This window comes from Mus caroli, chromosome 16, assembly GCF_900094665.2.
Source record: "Mus caroli chromosome 16, CAROLI_EIJ_v1.1, whole genome shotgun sequence".
Lineage (NCBI taxonomy): Eukaryota > Metazoa > Chordata > Mammalia > Rodentia > Muridae > Mus > Mus caroli.
This window is the reverse complement of record NC_034585.1, coordinates 3,536,742-3,559,704: the sequence shown is the minus strand read 5'-3', so window position 1 is coordinate 3,559,704 and position 22,963 is coordinate 3,536,742. Positions and strand designations below refer to the sequence as shown.

Here is a 22,963-nt window from a genome sequence, read left to right as displayed (position 1 = left end):
CACATCTACTTGCCATTTGTGTGTGTGCTGGGAATCTGCATCTGGCCCTCATTCCTAAGTATTCTACCCATTGAGCCATCCTCCCAGACTACTGTATGCCTGTTTGTTTGTCTTTTCACTCAATACACTTTCACACCTTCCTATGGCATGCAAGTATACTTACAATTGTGCAGCGCACACATACACACTTGCTATGTCACAAATTTTTGAATGTACAATATTTTGCGTGGATGCCAGGGTGAACACCTGCCAGTTGCAAAGCTATGAATTTTACCCAAATAGAAAATCCCCATAAACATTTAATTTCAGAGATGTTGGGGGCTCTGAGAAACTATTTACATAGTACAAGGGCAAGTCCTTGGTTGCCGAGGTTGGGGAAACTAGACAGCAGAATAAATTATCCTTCTGGCCTTTCCATGTTACATTAAGGGTAAATATCTGTTTCATACCATTGCTTTTGAAGGTAAGAAGACTGACATCGTCAACTTGGTTGTCACCAGCAGGAAAGATAAAGGAAAAACTATAAAATGCTAATTTGTAATAGTACAAAAATATAGAAACCAAAATAATGAAACATCAGTGAATGCTGAAGATCTGAGTGCTATATAGCCATGAGAAGGACTTAGCTAAGTTTGTATGGATCACCACCTAAAGAAGTCCAATTGACTCGTAACTGCTGATTAAAAGCTATGTGTGTCATAATGGTATTTATGTTAGGAATATGTAGATCACACTGTGAACACTATAAACACAGAACTGTGTGTCTATGTATGTCTATGCCTGAAAATGCAAACTGAATTCTAGGCAATAGTCTGAAACAGTGACTTCTCCTAAAAGGAGGAAGAGGCAGGCTGGCAAGAGTGCTTGCCTAAACATTTGTCACTTTCTTTCCTCCCTGGTTATTTTCTGCCTTAAAATAAGCCTATGTTTCATGTATAATTAAAACTTAAAAATAGAAATTTCATACATATTCCTGTTGTGTGTAAGGAAGTACATTATTTTTAAAACCTATAAACCAAAGATAAATATATTTTGCCCTTGATATTCAACACAGCATAACCATTTTCATAGAATTACTGACATCAGCTGAAATCACAGTGTACATGGGTTTCATTCTTCAGGTTTGTTTCATTTTTTTACTATAATCCTCCTACCGTTACCTTTATACTGCTCATTTTAATGGATATAATCATTCGATTGCATTCTTATACTTTAACTTGCTGGATCACTTCTATTTATGTATGTGTTGAATATGTATGCCTATGAGTACTGTGTGTGTGAGTGTGTACATGTACACATATTTGGGGGGGGGGCGCTGTCCAGAACTTTGAGTGTTCTGGTTCATGGTTCCATGGCTTTTTCCTATCTGAGGCAGGGGCACTCCTACCGTTAGGCTAACAGTCAGTCAGCTGGAGTGATCCTCCTGCCTCCACCTGTACAGAGTTGTCCTTTTAAGCAGGTGCATAGTCACACCTGGCTTGTTTGTGTGTGCTGGAATCTGGACTCAGCTCTGTCTCCTGCTGAGTCAGTTTTCTTGCTAATTAACATAAAAGCTGAACACCCCCCCACACACACACTTCTTATTCCTTAATAGATCTTTATATTGAGAAGAAGAAATGGATCAAACTGTGTGAAAACATTTATAACTCTTCATATCAATGTGAAGCAAATTTTTTCTGGTGATGGTGGGACTCGAACCCAGAGTCTTGTATATGCTCTGCATGTATATTCGGAGCTTCATGTCAGGTCTTTGTAATGATAAATCCCAGGAAATATTTGTGGTAACCACAGAGATTCTTTTTCCTACAGAAGTCTCCAGTACATATCCATGGACTCAACTGGTCCCATGGCCCTCAGGATACCTGCATCAGAGAGGATAACCAACTTATGCAGCCACTTTCCCATGAGGCTCAACCATCAGCTTCCTCAAGAATACTTTAATATCCAAGAAGACTGAAAGCCAGAACCAAATTCTGTAACTATACTTCCATGAGTGACAAATTATTAAGGATTTATGGATTAAAAAAATAACTAACAAAACTTTTACACTTTCCTTAATTTGCTAGCATTACAAGAAGTTAAACGAGGCAAGTCATGATTGGTGTTAGTCCTGGTGGAGGGAGGGGACTCTAGAGAGATGGGATGACTGAATTTAAAAACTATATTTGCTTTGCTGTGAAAATCAGCTCTGAGTTAGTTCACTGTAGTCGGTCAGCAATGAGACAGAAGGCATGGAGGGCCAATGTGGCATATGGCCCAAACTCACAGCACTTGTGCTCACCAGCCCAAGACCTGCACTTTTTTTTTTTTAAACAAAAGAATTCCAGGATAGATTGGTGGGAGGCTCCTCAGGCTCCAGCCCTGGCAGAGCTGTTGGCAATCTGTGGCTACTGGGCCTAGGAGGGTCACGGTCACTTTTCTTTAAGAATTTGACCACCGATGGGTTCTTCAAGACCACAGTGGATCATCCCATGCAATACTAACTGGAATCAGTGGGTTAAAACAAACAAACAACAAAGANATAAATAAAGACATGAATTTGGTGGACGATATGACGGAGACTGCTTGGGATAATTGGAAGGGAGACTTAGGGATGCATATGAGGAAGAGAAAATGGATACATGGATAAAATTTTCAAAGACAAAAACAGAAAAGAAACAGATTCTCTGATTAAAGAAGGTTGTGGCCCGACAGGCAGAGACGCCTGTTGAACAGGGGGTGTGTACTTACCATTGGTGTAGGGGTTGACAGTCTTCTTATTTGTCATCACGCGAGCTGTCGCATTATTAACCTACACACATAGAAAACTGAAGTGAGTTTGGACACCAAGGCCCGTGATCCAATTAGTTGCATGCAGTGTGACTGTTGTTACTCAAACCAAACAACAATACCAAAACAACATCAAAACAAAAAAACCCAAAACTTAAAACAGAAACTAAAATGCATTTTAATTTACAAATCGCAATAGATGCATAACCCCCCAAATCATACATTTTTATAATTACATTTACTTCATAAGCAATTTAACTTACGAATCATTTCAATAAAGCAATGTCATCTCATTTAAAAGTTTAATAAAGAGACAGTAAAAGCAAATTAAAAGATACTGCATAATTGAAGATTTAAAGGCATGCGTGTGCTCCATGGTAACACAGAAACAAGAAATAGGTTCTTAAACAAAAAGATCGAGTTAATATGGAAGGGGCATGCAGTGGAGAAGAGGGAGGAGACAAAGTACAGGGGACATAAATGTCAAGGAAAGGGACAGACAAATTTAAGCCGTGTGCAACACTTCGGGAGGGGGAACCATTGGGAAGCAACATCTAGCATTCAACACTTGGAACAAGAGCCTTTTACATTGCAAGAATTAACGAATCATTCAAGCTTTAAAGTCACAGCTAACAAAAGGGTAAAGGAGAGGGTGCATTGTGTAACACAATATGGAGTTAAGGGTCTGAGTAAGATGTGCACTGCTCGTAACTCAGTCCAGTCAGAGCCTCCCAGGCTAGCTTAGAACGTACACTCAATTACAGGCGTACCAAAGACCCAAAAAAATGGAGCATCAAGAAAACTTAATACAACAAGTCAAAAAAATTCACGTGGTAGAGAGATATGTATAGAGATATATCAGCACTAAATACGTGAAGCGGCAGATGGACTCATCACTTACCATTCACCACCATCGCCAGCATGGGTTTGTATACAGTTACCATGGTTACTGAGAGTTTGGTGAGGGGCCTAAGCGTTACCGTCGAGGGGGGAAATAAAAAGGCAAAATATGCGACATCTTACTCCAAAGACTAAAGCATTTTTAACTGGTAATTTTTTGTTTGTTTTTAAGTTTTAACAGATATGACCCTTTGATTGTGTTGAAGAGGAACCCAGTGGTATAAAGGGCAGGCGCTGGATGTCAGAATGTGGGGTCTGCATTGCCAGTCAACAGAGGCCATGTGCAGAGAAGGGAAATGCTGATTGCTTATTCAATGTCTAATCAGAAGAACGCAAGAATTCAAGTTGGCTTTTGTTTTCGAGTGAGACATTAATGAGAAGTGCCTCTCATCTCTTTTTTGGTTTGTTTGTTTTCTTTTCTGTTTTAGTATCTTTGATTGTTATTGTCTTTGAAGTTTGGTCTAATTTGCAAACCACTGTGGATCCCTCTTCAACCCTAAAGTGGACTGAAAAATAAACAAAACAAAACAAAGCTCGCTCTATTTGGTTTGGTTTAAATACTGTGTCCTCTTTGGACCCTATGGCACCCGTTGTTCATAAAACATTGAAAATGAACTAAAACAAACAAGCAGAACCTTTCTTATTAGCCTTCCTCTCATCTCAGCTTTGCCATCTACTCTCAAGCAGTCCTATAAAGAATAATGTAAAGTAAAATTTAACAGAAAACGTAAGGCCAGTTTTCCTTTTTATATATAAATATATATAAATATATAAATATATATAAACAATGAGAAGGGAATAGGGTCACACACGAGACACCAATGATGCACCTGGAAGGACGAATGAGCGTGAAGCAGACATTTATAAAAAAAAAAAAAAAAGAGGAAAAGGAAAATATTTTTGACATGCACCTCGATTTTACGGCCCTCTACCACGGTACCGTGCAATTTCTCCCTCGCCCTGTCCGCATCCGCACTATTTTCGAAAGTTACGAAACCAAATCCCTGCATGCAGGAGGGAGAAGGAGAACAACATGCATATTATTATTTCAGTCAACGACCACTTGGTAAAGTTCTCTCGCTTTCATTGCTATTTCTTGTCCTGGCTTCAGTTCTGTAACATGCAAATTAGAGAAATTATAAGAACACTAAGATGTGCAGTCATTAAGCACCAAATGTGAACGAGATTTTTTTTCCTGTCACCCGTTAGCTGGAACCCCTAAAGAATTCAAAGATGGATATGAAAACGAAAACCAAACCGACAAACAAAAAATACCTTTCTAAACATCACTACAGAAGAAAAGAAACCAACCAAAAGGAAAATGAAATCAAAATAAGTGTACAGTCTCCACAGAGAGGAAACTAAAGAACGAGGAAAAAGAAAGGGAACCAGGTCTTGACATGCAAATTAAAAAATAAAACAGAATAAAACGTGTGCACAGAATTCCACGGTGAATGCTCAAGTCCTGTCACATTGCCTACGGAAGTCATGCTGCGTGGGCTTAAGAACAGCTCTCCCTCATGCAACTTTAGGGTTATTCAAGTCTGTCAACTGTACAGCCTTTGCCTCTCAAAAATAAAAGGAACAAGCCTAAAAAAAAGGAAAGACCTTTTTTTTATATATAATAAATCTTGATCTTGTCGTTCTAATAAACAAAAACATAAATCACATGAAATGAATACAAATAATTTTTTTGGTTAACAATGTAGATAAGCAAGTTCCATTCTATGTCTGTGCTTTGCCCTTCCCTCCCCTTCCCCCAAATAATAGTACAGGACATTGGAATTTGACCTTTTACATTAGTTTATTAACCAGAAAACAATGTTATTGGGACTAGGCTGGTAGTCATCTGCTATATCAACAGGTAGAAAACATATTTTCCAGATGTGGTGAATCTGTGCAGCACATTGAAACCTTCTTTGACAAATAAATAGCAAGTACACCCTTTGCTTCACAAGTATAGTTTTTGCTTTTAATATTTCAGTCTCTACCACAAACCTTACTAATCTAGCTTGTCTAAATCCACATTTTTCTTCACTGACATGGTTCTTATGATGAGCATGGAAATCTGATATACTACTACTTCTAAAATCCTTAAGCTTATTTGTACATTTTGGTTAGAAATACATACACCAACCTTTGGAATGATGTGGACACACTGGGGTAAGTGGGGGCAATTTTTCACTGCATGGGCATCATCAATTCATCAATATGCACAGAAGAAGCCTCATGCACACTGAAGACACTTGCTTCATCCTCGTGGATGACATTCACCCTCACAAATGAAATGTGCAGTAATCATACATGTAGAATGGTAATAGCCATCCTATAGTCGGCACCAATGATGACTTCATAACTGAGGGATATTGGAGAAGGGTTTCTGGATGCACTAGCTAGGAGACACTGCAAGACTGGAAAGTTAGAGCTGTGCATGTGTTCACGTGCTGGGAGAGGAGGATCTGTCCATAGAAGACATGGTAAAAGGTCAGATGTAGTAACTCTGACTTAATGACTTCACATTGTTTTTCCCGAAGTGAGGATTCATAAGTAAGACATGCCTGAGTGATCCAATTAATATACAGTGACACGTTCCATAAAAACTTTGCACATGTTGCCTACCTAATCTGGTGGCTCAAAAATACTTGCTAATAGTATTCAAGTTTTGGTGAGAATGGGATGAATTTTTTAAGGGCAAAGAACAGAAATTGAGGGGACAAGTTGCTTCATTTGACAACTCTATCCTGGCTACTGGTTTTCAAATTCAGTTGTGCATTGCAAACGAACCCAAGCTTGTTCACATTCTCATTCCTGAGCCTCATTTTGTATTTGTCACATCAGAAACCCTTATCAGAGACCAGATATCCTTTTGCCTCAGAAATCTACTTAGATGATCCCATGTCTGGATTTTCCTGATCTTTCCTTCTATTACACACCCACAGAAACAAAGTTGTATGTGTTGGAATAAGGAAAATGTTATAGCCCTGCTTTGGAAAGCATCATTGGTGGAGAAGGCTGAGTTTATGACTCTAATTTTATGCATAGATGTAGGCAGGGGGCACAGTAAAAACCATATGCCCAAGATGTTTCAGACATGACCTTTATCCCCTTTAGCCCTAAGTCTACAAGTATCCAAGTCAGACACTTAGGAATCGGTAAAAGAAACAAGGGATCTGTATTTTCTCTTCAGCTAAGAGAAGACAATCTGTAATTCCCACTTCATAGATGGAGGAAACGGTGTTGTCTTTTCTATTGGGACCAGAGTATTGTTGAATGACTTGTTGAGACATATGAAGGACAGGTTCAAAGGTGAGCAAGTCCTAGAGATTATCCCCCCAAATACCCAGCCAGCAGCTTGGAAATTGCAAGTTCAAGGTCTGTCTGACTCAGTCTAAAACAAAAATAAAAGGGACCTTGGGGTGTAGCTCAATGACAGAATGCTCCTCTGGCAAGTTTGATTGATAGCATGGCATAATTAAACAAGAATCCCAAAGGGAAGAAAAGAAAGAGGGAGTGAAGGATACAGGAAATAAGGAAATTAGAAAAGGCAGGAAGAGGAAATGAGGAAGGAAGGAAGGAAGGAGAGAGTGAGAGAAGGAAGAAGATAAGGAGGAGGGAGGAAGGGAGGGAGAGAGAGAGGGAGGGAGGAGGGAGGAGATAGGAGTAGAGTTCAGATTGTGGTCAAATGTCCTTCCACTAAGAGACATACCATCTCAGTCTGTACTTTTGGACAGGCAGTCAGAGATGAAAGAAGAGGGCTTCCTGGAGGAGGAATCTGTTCTGATAAATGAGCATGAAGAACAGGCCAGCTGACCCAAAATAGATCCCTAGAACATGGCTTGCTGTTCTCAGTGCCTTTCAGTGAATAATAAATTCTCACTCTCCTATAGCCTCCTCCTTCCTTTATGATCCTGATCGGCAGTGGATTTCCTTTGGGGCCCTCACATAGGTGCCCTGTTTCATGTTCTAGAATGAGGAATTCACACATTCTGCTCAAAATGAAAAGTCAAGTCCTTCAGTCTCCAATGGAGAGAGCATGTGTGGAGAACAGGTGAGATGATGAGAGGGTAAGAGAAACTCATTTTCCTGACAACCAAGAACCTCTCATTCACATCTTTCCAGTGTCCTTTGAATGCACAGTCTCTTGTCTTTGTTGAGATACCATCTTCTTCCCTTCCTTCCTCCCTTCTTCCTTAGCCTTCATTCACGCTCAACTTAGTTCCTCCTCTCAGGAAGCCTCCCTACCTCCAACCACATGCTCAGAGTCTCATCAGCCTTCCTGTCACAGCAGTGTACAACACATTTAAGGGCAGCTGCTCATGACTGCTCTTTTCTAATGCTCAAGAAAAGCTGAGAGCTAGAAGCACATCTTTCTTCCTCAAGAATGATTCAACTAAAGAGAAACTGGTCCATAGATGCGTATACACTAAATCAAAGACACAATTGCATATTTCTTAGGTGTAGTAGAGGATAGCTAAATCTGACTTATTCTGGAAAACAAAGCATTTCAGAAGCAAAGCAATGATTTTAAATCTCTTAAAAGAATAACTGAATTGTGCAATTCATTATGCCTTCATGTAGTCCAGTTCTGATGAGCAAGTCTGTCTGTCATTCTTTTTCAAGATATTCCTTTCCTATAACATCTACATATACATCAACTATTCAGGTTGTGTGTTTCTAAAAAACCAAAGATGCCAGTGGATGTGCCCCCACACACATATATAGAGTTATCCTCTCTCAACTTTGAGTCATATGCCTCAGGTAGTCCCCTATAGGGAATAAAAGACCAAGAGGAAAGTTTCTGGTCCTTTGGGCCCTTGCCAATGGAGGCAGCAACTGATGGAAATAAGTTCCTAACAACGATTTCTTTTCTTAAAAGCTAAGATGGAAATGCTCCTCTAAATAAGGCCCTTTGCTCTAAAAGATGCCAAATGTAACAACTCTCCATGAACAAGCTGGTGTCCCAGGTAGCATTCCCAGCTAGATGGTCTCAGGGACATTCCAGGGATGTGGTATCACTCAGTATGCACACCTGCAAGGCAGAGAGTGGGGGCTCCCTCCCAGAGGCCATTCTGGATGTCACCTAACCTAAAAGAAGAAAAAAGGAAAGAAAAACAAAACAGTCCAACAAAGTCCAGGCTTCAGATGCTGAAAATGGAAATGCTCTTTTCCCTAAAGCCACCAGGGACAGACTAATCAAGGAGATGATGGGAAAGGTCCTAAAACCAGCTCTGCCTTGTACTTTGAAAATAGCCAACAATACTCTAGTGGTGTCCCCAAACACCTCTCGGAAGGAATGAAATAGCTTTCTTCAACCAACAAAAATCTTACTAAACAAAATGTAATTTTAGAAGTTCCAAACAAGCCTCAGACAAGGAAGAAAAAATATAAAAACTAAAGCATCTTACATGGCAATGGTAAGATAAAGATCTTCGGAGTCAGGACAGAGTTGGGACACATCGGACATCATCCCCACTGGTTTTACCAGGAATCCACCAGGCCTGAGCCAGGTTTAGCACTAACTATACCCTTCTCTTGGTACGCTTCTATCTGCAGGCATAAAAATACTTGGTGGTTTTAAAGCACAAACAGCTTCCTTCTTCGCCTCACCCCAACTAAGAGGTCAACCTACAAGAATGGAAAATAGCTAAAGCCAACAAAGAAAAAACAGGTCTCTAAATGTGCAGAACTGCAAACTTTTAATGGATCGACTTTTCATTCATCTGGCAGATTACAGAACTATTTGTATGTGGAAAAGCAAGTCCTTGAATTTTGTTTCCTCAATTCGATCAACACTATCCTACTCGGTCAATGTTAAATCTACTTAGGAGGGATTGGGCAGAGGGCAGATGCTGTAAGGAATAATAAATTGTAAGGTTTGCTTCATAGTGTGGTTACTGTGACATATGACACACTACAAAACTAGTGGTGCTTGGTGCCTACCTGAGTGCCTACTTGTTCTGAGTTGCCCATACAAGGGGCATTATGAAGCCCAAGCAGCATCACTGTATCTGATAAAAATGGTCTCAACACTCACATTCAGAAGCTAAGTATGGAAAGAAGATGGGGGATTAAGGTTCCTTGAGATTCGATTAACCATAGCTGTCATAGAATCTGAGCTATTCCCAGCTGTGCTTTATCTGGGTTCTGTGACCACTCTATCCTCATCCAAAGTCACAGACAATGTCGGAACTTCTTATGAAATTATTTCCTATGAGGAGTGTTTGCATGAAGCTCTTGAATCTTCTCAGATTAAAAAAGATTAAATATTAAAAAAGAAAGAGGGGGGTCTTATGCCATCAATGGAGACAGTGATGAAATACTTGTGGGCAAAAGCTATATATTCTATATTCAGGTGAGGGCTTAGCCTTAGGGGAAAAGAGAGACACTTGTGTTTGGCTTTTTGAGGAAAAGCTTGGAAGGCTTGCTAAGCTATGGCTTGCTGGATGAGCTTCAGGGTTTCTGATTCAGTAGGGCTGGGTTGGGGATGGAGAGTTTGTATGGTGAATAAGCTCCTGGATGTTGCTGATGCTGCAGATTTGGAACCATACGTCTATAGTCATGGACAGAGAGCACACAGTGAATTCATAGGGTGTTTACATTTCCTGTGTAGGTGCTAGAATTTTCTTAGAGCCTTCCATGAACACTTTGACAAGCTCTAGAAAAAGGAAATTTAAACACTGGTTTTCCAGTAAGAAAATAAACTCGAAGCAATAGCATAATACAAAATAAGGATCTGTAACATACTAATGAACAAAGTTGCATTCAAAAGGTTGGTGTATAGCGAATTTTCTCCTCTGTAATGCAGGAAAAGAACTGCACTTTATTAATACAGAGGAATCACATATTTACCTCCTTGTGAGACTATCAACATACTTTTTAATATAAAGAACATAATTATCACTGAAAAACAAAAAAATGTAGCAATATCATTATTGTTTTAGGCATGGGTAATTTTCCTGTAGAAATTTAAGATATGTATTTATAGCTCTATATATTTGGATCAGAAATTAAAAATCGCCCCCTACATATTTTAATTGGAACTCAATGCAATTCTCAACATTTAGGAAATGGGAGGTCTTCTCTAAAGACATTCCCACCTAAGTGCATTTCTCAGGGTGCTGACTCAGGCCCTGCAGTTACTTCCCTTGTCCCTGACAGACATGTCACAACAAGCTAAGACATTCCAAACTGAATCAAGTTGCTTACCTTGGAGCCTCGCTCATTAAAAATAATTTCAACATCTAATATTTTACCAAATTGCTGCAAAGAAACAGAAATATCTCATGAGCAAAGAGAGAAATCAGATAAATTATACAATATACACCAATAATTACTCCCCAAGTCAGAGAGCTTCCCCTTAGTTAAGAGCATGCATCTTTTTTTTTTTTCTGTTAATAAGTGAAATGCTTAAAATGAGAAAATGCTAGAAATGCTGGTGTATTCATTATCTTCTGACGATAGCCCTTTCTACCAGGGAAGGGACACTGTCAGAGCCCAGGACAAAATACTAACCAAGAGGTTAATTCTGTGCTCTCTCTCTCTGTCTCTCTCTGTTTCTCTCTCTGTCTCTCTTTCCTGTGTGTCTGTGTGTGTGTGTGTGTGTGTGTGTGTGTGTGTGTGTGTGTGTGTTCCCAGGCACTGAGCTGCAGAGATTAAAAAATGGCTAGTCATATAACATTTCCACCAGCCACTGGGACAGATACCCCAAGGGAGCTGAGATTTGGATAATAAAATACCCAACTAGAATGTGATCTTGAAGGTTTTAGCTCTGAGCTCACAGAAGATAATCAGAGCAACCAGAGTTGACACAAAGTGCACACACAAAAGGTGTGTCATAATCCAGATATCTGCACAACCAGGGTGGGCCTAGGGCAATGCCACCATGCCCCCCAGATGAGAGCCTATACTCTTAAACACATTTTACACCCCGACCATGAGCTATCTCTATAAAAGGCCCAGAAACAAAATCTTCAATTATCAAACAACCAGACAGGCAAATAAAATGCAAATGACGATTGACACCTAAATTTCAAATTTATAGAATAAATAAGTCCCACAAAATATTTAGTACATAAGAGAAGAAAGTTGCTGTTTATCTGCAATTCAATTCTGAATATTGATGTATGTGTGTGTGTGTGTGTATGTGTGTTTGTGTGTGTGTGTGTGTTAGTAAAATCATCCTATATTTAGCAGTCTTGGTGAATACTGCCCATCAAGTAATCAATGACTGAGGCTTACACAGAGGTGTTCTTTGAGAACATGAGCATCTGATAACCCAGAATCTTTCTAACTTAAGGTTCTTATCTTTCCTAGATTTCATAGAAAATGGTGTAAGTGTTTCTAGCATGTAGCTTGTTCCCCATAATGCTGGTGGAAGTGGTTATTTTAAAGTAGGCAATCTGGCCCAGGCAAGAGTAAGATGGGATTTTTTTCCTTAAGCAGAACAGAAAGGTGACCAAACAAAGAAACAAAAGCCAGGGGGAAGCATTCCTTGTTTCATTTGGTACTTTTCTGCCATCCACTGCCTGCATGTGCAACCTGGGTATTCACTGCAGACTTGGTACCCTATGAGAGTCCATGTTGTTCTCTCTTCCTTGGATGAGCGTGTTAAACATTGTTCTATAGCACAGGACAGTAGTGTTTAGATGCGAGTGAGGTCAGAATCAAAGGGAAAAAAGAATAATGATTTCAAGAAGCTGAGTAGTTTCTCTGACCAAACTGCCCAGGTCATGAATTGCAAGAAATTTGGAGAGTCAATGGCAAAAAGTTCCTGCTAGTACTCAAGAATTATTCTTTAAAAATTTTAAATCTAGCTATCTGCCTGTCTGGTGTGTGTGTGTGTGTGTGTGTGTGTACCATTACGAGCATGTGGAGGTTAGAGAACAAGTTTGAAGAGTTAGTTCTCTCCTTCTACCATGTGAGTCCTGGGAAATGAACTCAAGTCATAATGGTTGACAAGTGCCTTTACCAACTGGACCATCTTGATGGTTCAAGAACAACAACAGAAAATATCTGCAATATCCTGAGACTGTTCTTTCAAACACATGTGAAATTCCTTCCTTGTAATAATTAGAAAAGCTCACATACATCAATAGCCTGGAAATATCAAATGCTTGAAGTAATAAAAGCTCTGACTACAGGACATAAAGAATTTCGAAGCTAGATCCTTTGTGTCACAGGGTCTATTCTTCAAGGTAAGTCTTCTATTCAACCTTCTTCATGGACTCCTTGGTAAGCAGAGATACTATCTTATTTTATAGAGAAGTTCTGGAATGAAGAGTTGAGAAGACAAAGCCAAGAAGAAAAGCCTGGAGCATCCAGTATGCCAAGTAGAGTAGCAAAAGTTACCACACAAACTTATCCTACAATGGTACACATTAAACATTTAGTTTAAAGAATTATTTTATTCTTTAAAAGTTTTTCTTTAAAATCTTGTAATGACATTATGTGTTGTGAGTGTTCATGTATGTGTTCATATGTCAAGGAATGTATGTGGAGGTCAGGGGACTAGGTACTGAACTCTGTGTCAAGCTTGGCAGCAAGTACCTTATCTTCTGACCCATCTTGCCAGTCCTTTAGTACATCTTTTGTGCCAATTTTGGGGGCAGAGAAAAAAACTGACTTAAAAAAGACAAAGAAAACTTTCCAATGTGACAAATGAAGAATTGGTCGTTCAGAGGTGAACCAAGTTCTATAGTAAAGAGCCCTCCCCTGTGTAAGCACTTCAGAACAACTTCTGCAGAATATCCCATTCCCACAGATGCTTTCATATTTATTTCAGGCATCAGAGCATAGAAGCACATATATTTATGGAAAGAGAAGGCTGAAAAAGACATATTCTAACATCATGAAGCAAATGTCACCCGTGGAACACTCCTCCTTAAGCAGTCTACACAAAATACTTCCCTTAAAATAAGAAGCGGATGAGACAAACTGATCAGAAACCCATCTTAGCATGTGTCATTCCCTAAATGAAACAATGACACCATATGCCCTGGAATGATCTCCAGTGTTTGCTTCCTTGGCAGGTGGCACTGAGTAGATGGCTCTGGGAGCCAGTTAAACGAGTCATAGGAGGAATGCTGAAGCAAGCCCAATTTCTGAGACAGTTGTGCACTGTATTTATAGTATCATTGGTTTAATTGAGAAGTTTGGCACTAATGATGCCAACACAGCTGGTGCATCTTCAATTTAAATAGACACGACTCGTTTGCAGACATAACTAGCATTTGTTTGCTCGACAATGTTCGCAAGCATTCATAGCACCTCGGACCCACATGAGGTATCTCAATGACTGTGTCAAGACAAAAATCCAGAAACCTATATAGGTGTGCTTGGGCAAATATGTACTGAGCAGTTTTAGACAACCTTGAATCAAATAATATTACACACACACACACACACACACATACACACACACACACACACACATACAACATAACTGTGAAGGATGTTTACCAGCTACAGCATAAAATCCAAAAGTAAAGGTTAATTCAGAGTATGTGCATAGAGTCTAGAGAGAGATTTTATTCTGGTGCATCTTTTACAATTTTCTTCATTACACTTGGGATTATAATTTCATTCTGTTTACTCCTTGCAAAGCGTGTTCCCACAGTCTGTCACATCCTGCCTCTCTCTAATTTTATTAGCTGTTACTGTATGCTTAGGTGTATATGTTTATACAGATGTATTCCAATTTATAACCCATCCAGTTTCTAGAATGCGACCTGTTTCTATGTTTTCAGGGTTGACCTTTTGAAACTGGAGAATCAATGAGTATGCTCTTCTCTGGAGTTGCTCTTAAGGTGAATTCAGTACAGAAAAAGGAGGCACTGTGATGTGTCCTCAAAATGGCTTTACTCTTCCTAACCACCTGCTTAATTGACTACTGTATTAACATGAAAGGTGCAAGGAAATCCACCTGTACTGTAGCCATAGAAATGCACCATCCATTCTTTTACACATTCATGTGTTTTGTTAGTATAAGTAATGACAGACTTGAATATCACTTTCCTATCCAGAGTGTATTTATTTACTGTATGTATATATACACGTGTGCTTCTGCGTGTACAGATGCATATGTTTGTGCAGATACCCATGAATGTGTATGTGTAGGCATGTGTATGTATGTGGAGGATAGACAAAAGCTTCAAGTGTCCTTCTTCAAGCAATATCACTTTGTTTCGTGAGTCAGGCTCTCTCAGTGACTTGGAGTTACCAAGTAGGCAAGGCTGGCTGGNTAGCAAGCCCCAGGGCTCTTCCTGTGCCCCTTATCAGTGCTGGGATTATAAGCATGGGCTATGGTTTCTCATTTCTTTTTTTTTACATAGGTAGTAAGGATTGAATAGAGGTTTATGATCTGCATCCCAATCACTTTACTGATAAATAACAAAACTGAGAGTGTGTGGCATCATTCAGCAGGGGACAAACTGTAGAGTGCCAACTAATCACACAGTTTCTGGAAAACAATTGTGTGATTCCATGTCTTGTCATAGTCAGCTCTCATCCCAAACACAGAAAAGTTAAATTTTAAACATTAATCTATAATAAGTATTTTGTATTTAAGAGTGACACATTATAATTAAATTGGTTGTAATCCACAGTTTGTAATGAAGAAATGAAGTATATAACTTCAATAAGGATATACAGATGTCTCCAATCATGACTGTCTGAGCTACACAGATAAATCTGGAAGATCGATAACGGCAAAAGCCTCTCCAAAATCAAGGGAGTAAAATCTCCGACTCGTTTCCAGAAGAGGGAATAAATAAAATACACATTTTGAACACTCTATATGGGCAAGAAAAAGTTTAAACATGCTGTTGGCTGCTAGCATCCCCACCATTTTGGAGGATGATGCAGGGCGATGGAGATTGGATGATGGAGCCTGTGCTACTCAGCAAGCTTGAAGCTAGTTCTTCACTCAGATTCAGACTTTGCCTCCAAAAACCAGCAAAATAAAACAGAACAAATGGAAGAATTCAAATGTGAAGGGCTGTGCTTCAGCAGACCTCAAGAGACACACAGCCAGGCCTGAGATCAATAACTTCTCAGTTATTGATCCCACAGAAACATCTAGAATAAGTGACCCTAACAACCACACCAGCCCCATTCACTCATGGTGACATGGATGACAGGAAGCGACTGGACATACTGCTTCATACACTAACAACCACACTAGCCCCATTCACTCATGGTGATATGGATGATAGGAAACGACTTGACATACTGCTTCATACACTAACAACCACACTAGCCCCATTCACTCATGGTGACATGGATGACAGGAAGCGACTTGACATACTGCTTTATACACTGTAGCATGTCCACTTCACCCAAGGAATGAATATTCCATATGAGAAAACAGCACGCAAGGAGATGTAACATGAAACATAACTTAAAGGCAGCATTGGAAGAAGTACCCCTGGCAAAAATGAAGGCAAACAATGGGAAATGGACAATGATGAGAATCAGCCCTGATACCAATCTCACAGGAGAGGCCCCAAAAGCACACATTAAAACATGAGAAATATTAGGCAAGTGACTGCTGTGCAAAACCTGGGGGAGAGTTTCTGCACTTGGACAAGTTGGACACTGCCAAGTTGCAGGCAATTTGAAAGAGAGTTCTTTGTGTCTTGTTATGTTTTTGACATGGAAATTTCTGTTCATCCTTTGAACAATAGAGTAAACAGGGGCAGGAGGCACACTGATCTTTATAGTTTTCTCTGTAACTATCCTCACTTAACTCTGCCCTAGCAAGGAGACAGAAGACAAAAGATAGCATGAAAAGGAGAGACATTGTCTCGTGGCCAAAGCGCTTGAGAGGACGCTCACTGGGACTGAATCATGGTTGCTTACAGTAAGTGGGATCTGAAAGAGGAAACTGTGTTGAGTCCCCTAAACTGCCCTGTGGGGAGCCAAGCAGAATGTTCCAGATGCCTCTCAGTATGATTCATGCTGCTAAATTTATTATATTACAGAACCACTTTGTGACCACCCATGTTCATCTTAGGAAAATTCCATTTCTTTAAAATAGCAGTTGTAAAATCCAAAGAGGGTTCCCAAGTTACTGCACGGGGTCCAGAATCCATATGGCCCAATGATTTTTTATAGATGAAACCCACACCACACAAAATCCACACATACTCTTTAACACAGACACAGATGTTGTTTGTGATAAGTAGAATTAATTTCAGTATTCATAAACATATACTGCACTCCCTTAAATGACAGATGCTAAGAGTATATCAATCATCATATCGAATCAACATCTTGTTAGCTAGCTGAGTGAGAATTTTGACTCAAAAGAAGAAGAAGAAAAAAACTGTTTTTGAAACAAATAGATTTTGATCTGGGTCCAATACCAGGTAGCATGTCACATGACAAGTTTTTTCTCTAAGCCATCTGCCTTAACCCTAAAGGAGAGAGGGATTCAGACATTAACACTTACAGCCTTTCCTCTATATGACTTCCAGCTGAGAGTATTTTGACTACATCTCTGACTTAGCTCTGTAGCCTCAGGTAAAGTTCAAGATAATCAAAAAAGTCTAGGAAAGAAAATAGACCCTTAAGGGTGAGAAACTGGGGTTGGCTGCCTTGCATGTCACCATGAAGGATTACGAGAGTGGTCATTAAAAGTGGTTCAAAGCCAGCATCACAGTGACACTTGATGAATAAAGACAGAACGGATAGCAAGACATCCCTCTGGCTTGACATGGCAAAGAGAATATAACTCCTGCAGCTACCCATCAGTCAAGCTGGGTCCCACTGCTTTGCACATACTTAACCTCGACTCTAACTTCGAATGCCCTGCACTTTTCAAAGTCATCTTTGACCTGAGAGTGCCCGAGGGTATCTTCATTCTGCAAGAGTTAGAGGGTGTAACTCAAGGTTATTACCAAATGAGAGAGCCATAAAAGTGCAAAAGTTGACCTTTTCCTCTGAAATGTCAGGATTCAAGCCTGGGTCTCTTAAATATTAGGATGCCTGCTCTGCTTTTGTGTCACATGCATACTTGATAAGCATTGTGTGTGTGTGTGTGTGTGTGTGTGTGTGTGTGTGTGTCTGTGTGTGTGTATGTGTGTGTGTATGTGTGTATGTATGTGTGTATGTGTGTGTATGTGTGTGTATGTGTGTGTGAATGTGTGTGTGCATGTGTGTATGTGTGTGTGTGTGTGTGTGTGTGTGAAAGAAATGAAAGGTTCAAGCTCATCCTCCAATTCATGGAGCCCCTGAGTAATGGACCAGGGCTTCCTGTTCATGCAGAGAATAATACTAGCTTGGCTCACAATAGGACATCCAACCTGGCCTCTTCTTACTGTTTCTGCCATATTCACGGCTCTGCTCAAACTCTTAGAGGATTCTCCAAGCAGCCCACCTCTGTTCTGAGTCAAGTGTTAAGGATGTAGTTCTCTGGTCGAATGCACAGATGCTTACGACCACTACTGGGATGTCATGGATATGCAGAATTACTGTATTTCAAAACAAACAAAAAAAAACGTTATCTGGGCCTTGTCAAAGCTTTGTCCTTTGGCACAGCTGAGACTAAATAAATGGTAAACTCTTCCCTTCCCTGGGTGGATTGTTCAAACATCTTCCAGAAAAATATTCAGGATCATGATGAACTGTGAGAAAGCAAAGCCTTCATTTATTTCCTCAGGGTGAATGGTGGTTCCTGGCTAGTTCTGTTTCACCATGGTACTTAGAGCAGACTGCCCTTTGCTGCATAATAAATACCCTTGAAGCTTCATCTAGGAACCTGCAAGAATGATGCAAGAATCAAATCAGATTTAGAAACTGGTAGTTTTGGTGGTGGCAGCAGTAGCTGATTTTGAAAACTATGCTGAACTAGCCATTCACTGCAGCTGCAGTACAAAGTGCCTGGGGACAATTGGGAGAGACTCATGCCTGGGCAGTGCTTCCAGGTAAGCAAGCAAGGGATTCAACATTTATTTTAGTTACAAAGTGAGGTCCTGGGCTGATGAACTTGGGATCATCAATGGGCTTTATCATCAGTGGTTAACAGAGGAGTCTTTTTTTCTGCTTGGCATTTAAGTTCCGTGTTAGAAGATGATCAACTGGGAAGGCAGCAATCCTATGAGTACAACTAAAACAAATCAATGTCTCCTATCACTTCTAAGGGGACCTACCCCCGTCGACCCAGGTATTAGATGCTAAAATGCCTTCATTCCATAACAACATTCGACCTTAGAGTGGGACAGGCTCAGAGCTCCCACACGGAGCGAAACTGAGGGTGGAGGTAGTACTTACACCAAACATTTGCCGGAGGTCTGGATCCCGGAACCGGAAAGGGATGTTGGACACATGCAGCCGCTTGGGCTGGGACTTGTTTTCTGTGTTTTCAGAAGGTTGTGTCTGGGGCTGGCCGTCGGTAGGGGCTGCATCATCTGTCTGCTAAAGGAACAAGAAACAAACAAACAAACAAACAAACAAACAAACAAAAAAGGAAAGTAAGCACTAGGTCCCAATATCGTCTCTTCCCCGAAATGGTAGGATGAGTTCTATAAGGACTTGGTCCCAATGCCTGCTCCCTTCCTCCACATGGCAGGATGCTATCCGACAAATATTTTTGGCCTTTTTTTTTTTTAAATTAACAGCAAAAAAGTTTGTTTTGAGCATCCACTGAGGACCCACATATGAATCTTGGATTCTATATCAATCAAAACCGTCAGAAGCTCTGGCTTCATGCAGGGTAACTCTCACGGTACAAGGCACATTAAAGACCGTTCTTAAATATAGAGAGGGTTGGGAAGAAGAAGGTAAACATTGTGAGAAAATAAAGGAAACATCAAGGGTTGGGGCTCAGGGTGGGTAGTGGAAAACTCATCAAAAAGGATTAAAGATCATTAAAAATAAGAACATGTATCCCTCAGTGCTGGCCAGATTCTTACACTATGCATACGTAAGTACTGAGGCGGAACAGGTAAAATATTAATAAATGTCAAAATTTTGCAAAGGCCCTTTGGAGGTTTGCAATTCATCCAGTGAATAAGATGATTGACTCAACTTTTAAAAAAGATGTTCATTGTATAAATCTATAATGTCTACTGCTGCAAACCTATGAGATCATAAATCTCAAGAAATGAACACTAAATCAAGTATAAATAAGGTTGTATTTGCTGCATTTGAAAGGCTCAATCATTTGAAAGGTAGTGCCTGTGTTGGGAAAATAGGAAAAACAGAATATTCCCATCTGTACAAAAGCTCTGCTGGGTTATGCTGATGCAGATAATAGAAGGCTACTAGTATAGCTCATTATTTCCATCCGTTCTCCTCCTTTCAGAAAGGATAGTTAGGGAGCTTTGTTTTTCTGTACTTTCTCTGCAATTAGCATATTATGCCTGTAGGTGGCAGTAGACGCAGCCCACTTTAGTATGTCTTTGAACTACTGTTGTAGGGTCTTTGCCAAGCTGAAATTCATGAGCAAAGAATCATCCTCATGTATTTATAAGCAATTTAGAGGCATATAACCAAGACAAAAACTATCAGTGCAGGCAGCCAGGTGTAAAATAATAGAGACTTAGAGGAGACAATCTTACACAGTGAAATGTAAAAGAAACACCCAAATAACAGGAGCATAATTAGCAATCTTCTCAGCAGCTCTCTGGGTACTAGAATATTTTATTGGCATCCTCTTTCCTCATACACTCTGGATACATGTTTAAGTTGAGACCTCCTGGAGCCCTGTGCACCACCCACCTAACCGGATTCAGTCTCAGAAACCCTAGCAGATGCCTTTGTTGATTTTCAAGTACAAGGCGATCTTGACAACCACGTTATTTTGCCTGAAATGTGAAGAAGAAGATGTAGGAAGAGGTGGGAAAAGAAAAGCAATTATAATGCAGACAGGACTTTGTGGGGGTGCAGGCTGAGCAAGTTCAAGTCCCACTTGCCACTGAGGGTCCCAAAGCACGTAAACTTTGGCTTGGTAGACAGGTATGTTAGGAGACAGAGTCTGTGCCAAAAGAGTGCAAAGCATGAGCGAAGATAGCAAGATGTCCGTAGAAGTCCTCCTCACTGGGGAGGCCATGGAAAGCCAGAGAGAATGCAAAGAGGATGAGCAAGAGACGCAACTTGAGAGGAGGACAGAAGTTGTAGACCCAAAGGAGCCTTGTACACAAAAGTAAGTAGCTGTTATAAGCCACTTAAAGATGACCAGAGGACTGAGTTGTGACCAGCATGCTACGTGAATGCCAAAGGCCTGCTAAGTGATTGGCTGATGTGGTGACAGACTGAGAGCATGAAAAGATTGGTGCACCACTAATAAATGCATAATAAACAAATGCCTGAGAATCACTGTTGTCTGCTTCGAGTGCCAGTTAAAGGATAGCTATGTCGGCTAGCGGAGATGCACTTGGTGACATGGCTTGCTGTGCAGTCATGAGGGCTTGAGTTTGTGGCCCCAGAACCTGCATAAAACTGGGGCACAGTGTAATGCCTGTTTATACCTGTAATCTCAGCATTCCTACAGTGACATAGGCAGTGGATACAGGACAGTTCCTGAAAGTGCACAGTCAATTGGTCTTGTAAATACACCAATAAAGAGAGACTCTCTCAAAGAAGAGATGAACTGATACTTGAAGCTGCCTTTTGATTTCCACAGGCACATCATGGCATCATACTTACATAAATACACACACATGTACACACACACACACACTCATCATCATCATCATCATCATCATCCTGTATCCCAGAGACCCACACTGTGTTTAGCTTTTGTTTTTTTGTTTTTCCTAGTTACAGCACATCGGGTTCCACATCAAAGACAAAGACATCACCTTTAAACCATGATATTGCTACCTTGCCAAAGAGTAGGAGGTTTTAATGCCCTACCACAAGACCCTAAGTTGGCACAAGCAATCACTAGATCCTAGGTTTCAAGTCCATTTCTCCCTACTCTACTGGAAATTGTGATGTGAATAAAAAATTAAAATGAGCTTCTCTTCCTTCCAAGAAAGAAACTCAGACTTGGATTTGTGCACAATTGCTGAATGGCTCAGTTTAATAAACCTAATTAGGAATTACAGAGATTATGATTAAACATATTAAATGATTAATAGCATTATGCTGCTCATGTAAAAATTAAAATTAATCATCTCTAGTCAAACAGGACTTTGGAGAAATCTTGGTACTGTTCCCTTTGATAAAAACATACAATGCTCGATTAATCATTTTGTAGTGTACACATTTATACAAATACCCATAAATTGTTATGTAGGCATACCTTTGACAGAAATAATTTTTTACTGAAAATATGTGAAATGAAATCCAAATTTGTATAGGTTGGTAGAAGGCGGGAATAGGGATATCAACCTTTATGGGGTAAGAGAGACAGGAAAAGAGTCTATTTCAAGCTGAGCATGTCCGTGTCTGAGGTAACTAGTTATGTGACAGCCAGGGCTAGAGCGTCAACCCTGTAGTATGCAATCCCACTGTCACCAACTGCTAATTTGTATCTGGGCCCTTTATATATCTGTGCCTACAGCTCACTCATCTGTGAGAAGACGATAATGATCCATGCCCTACAGGCTTAGGACAAGGACCAAAATATAGGGGTAGGTACAAGCAGCCCTAACTTCAGATCAAGGAGCTCCCACCATATATAGTGAAGAGAGTGCTTCTACTTCATTTGGGGCCTAAGTGGGCTTTTTAAAAGCATATCCCTTGGAATCTTCAGGAAAAAAATCCCAGGAAAAATCCTGTGCTTTCCTATGACTGCTAGGGTTCAGATCTGGTAATGTTGAATACATGTGTTAGCTACAGGCTTGCTAAGTAACCCTTGTCCCTTTGGGAGTTTCAGCACCTAAAGGTGATGCACCATGGAAAGAAGTGAGGTCACTGGGGGAACTAGACCTTAGCCTGCTCTTCGGTTCTTCATACTGCTATCACCGAGCAGACAGCCCTTCTCTCTACATCTCCACTATGCACTGTGCTCCAGTGAACACATATCAAAAGCTCTGAAACCACCAGCAAAATACCCCTCCCAGGTTTGTGACATGGCATTCTGTTATAAAAAAACATGATCTCTGGCTTTGTTCCTGATCAGATTGTCACAAGTTTAGTGGCTTAAAACAGGACTTTCTCATTCCATAGCAATGAGGACAAAAATCTAAAAGAGAGGTGTCCAGAGAACCAACTTTCTTCTTTCTTTGCCTCTTACAGCTTCTGTTTCTGGGCACCTCTTGGTTTGGGGCTTTGCGACCCCATGTGCTTCTATCTTCACATGGCCATCTTCTTTGAGTGGCTCACTGAAGTATACTCCAGCTTTCTC

General features: G+C 40.3%; 1 protein-coding gene across 22 annotated transcripts in view; it reads right to left on the bottom strand.

Moving 5' to 3' along the window:
* The window catches only part of Rbfox1 (RNA binding fox-1 homolog 1), a 1,640,850-nt gene that overhangs the window by 111,463 nt on the left and 1,506,424 nt on the right, over positions 1–22,963 (bottom strand). For all 22 annotated transcript variants that reach the window (XM_029470804.1, XM_029470798.1, XM_029470790.1 and 19 more), the window contains 4 exons: positions 18,940–19,083; positions 10,876–10,929; positions 4,581–4,673; positions 2,731–2,791 (listed from right to left, as the gene is read on the bottom strand). In XM_029470804.1, the coding sequence (XP_029326664.1) occupies positions 2,731–2,791; positions 4,581–4,673; positions 10,876–10,929; positions 18,940–19,083 (352 nt within the window). The remainder of the gene's footprint in view (positions 1–2,730; positions 2,792–4,580; positions 4,674–10,875; positions 10,930–18,939; positions 19,084–22,963) is intronic.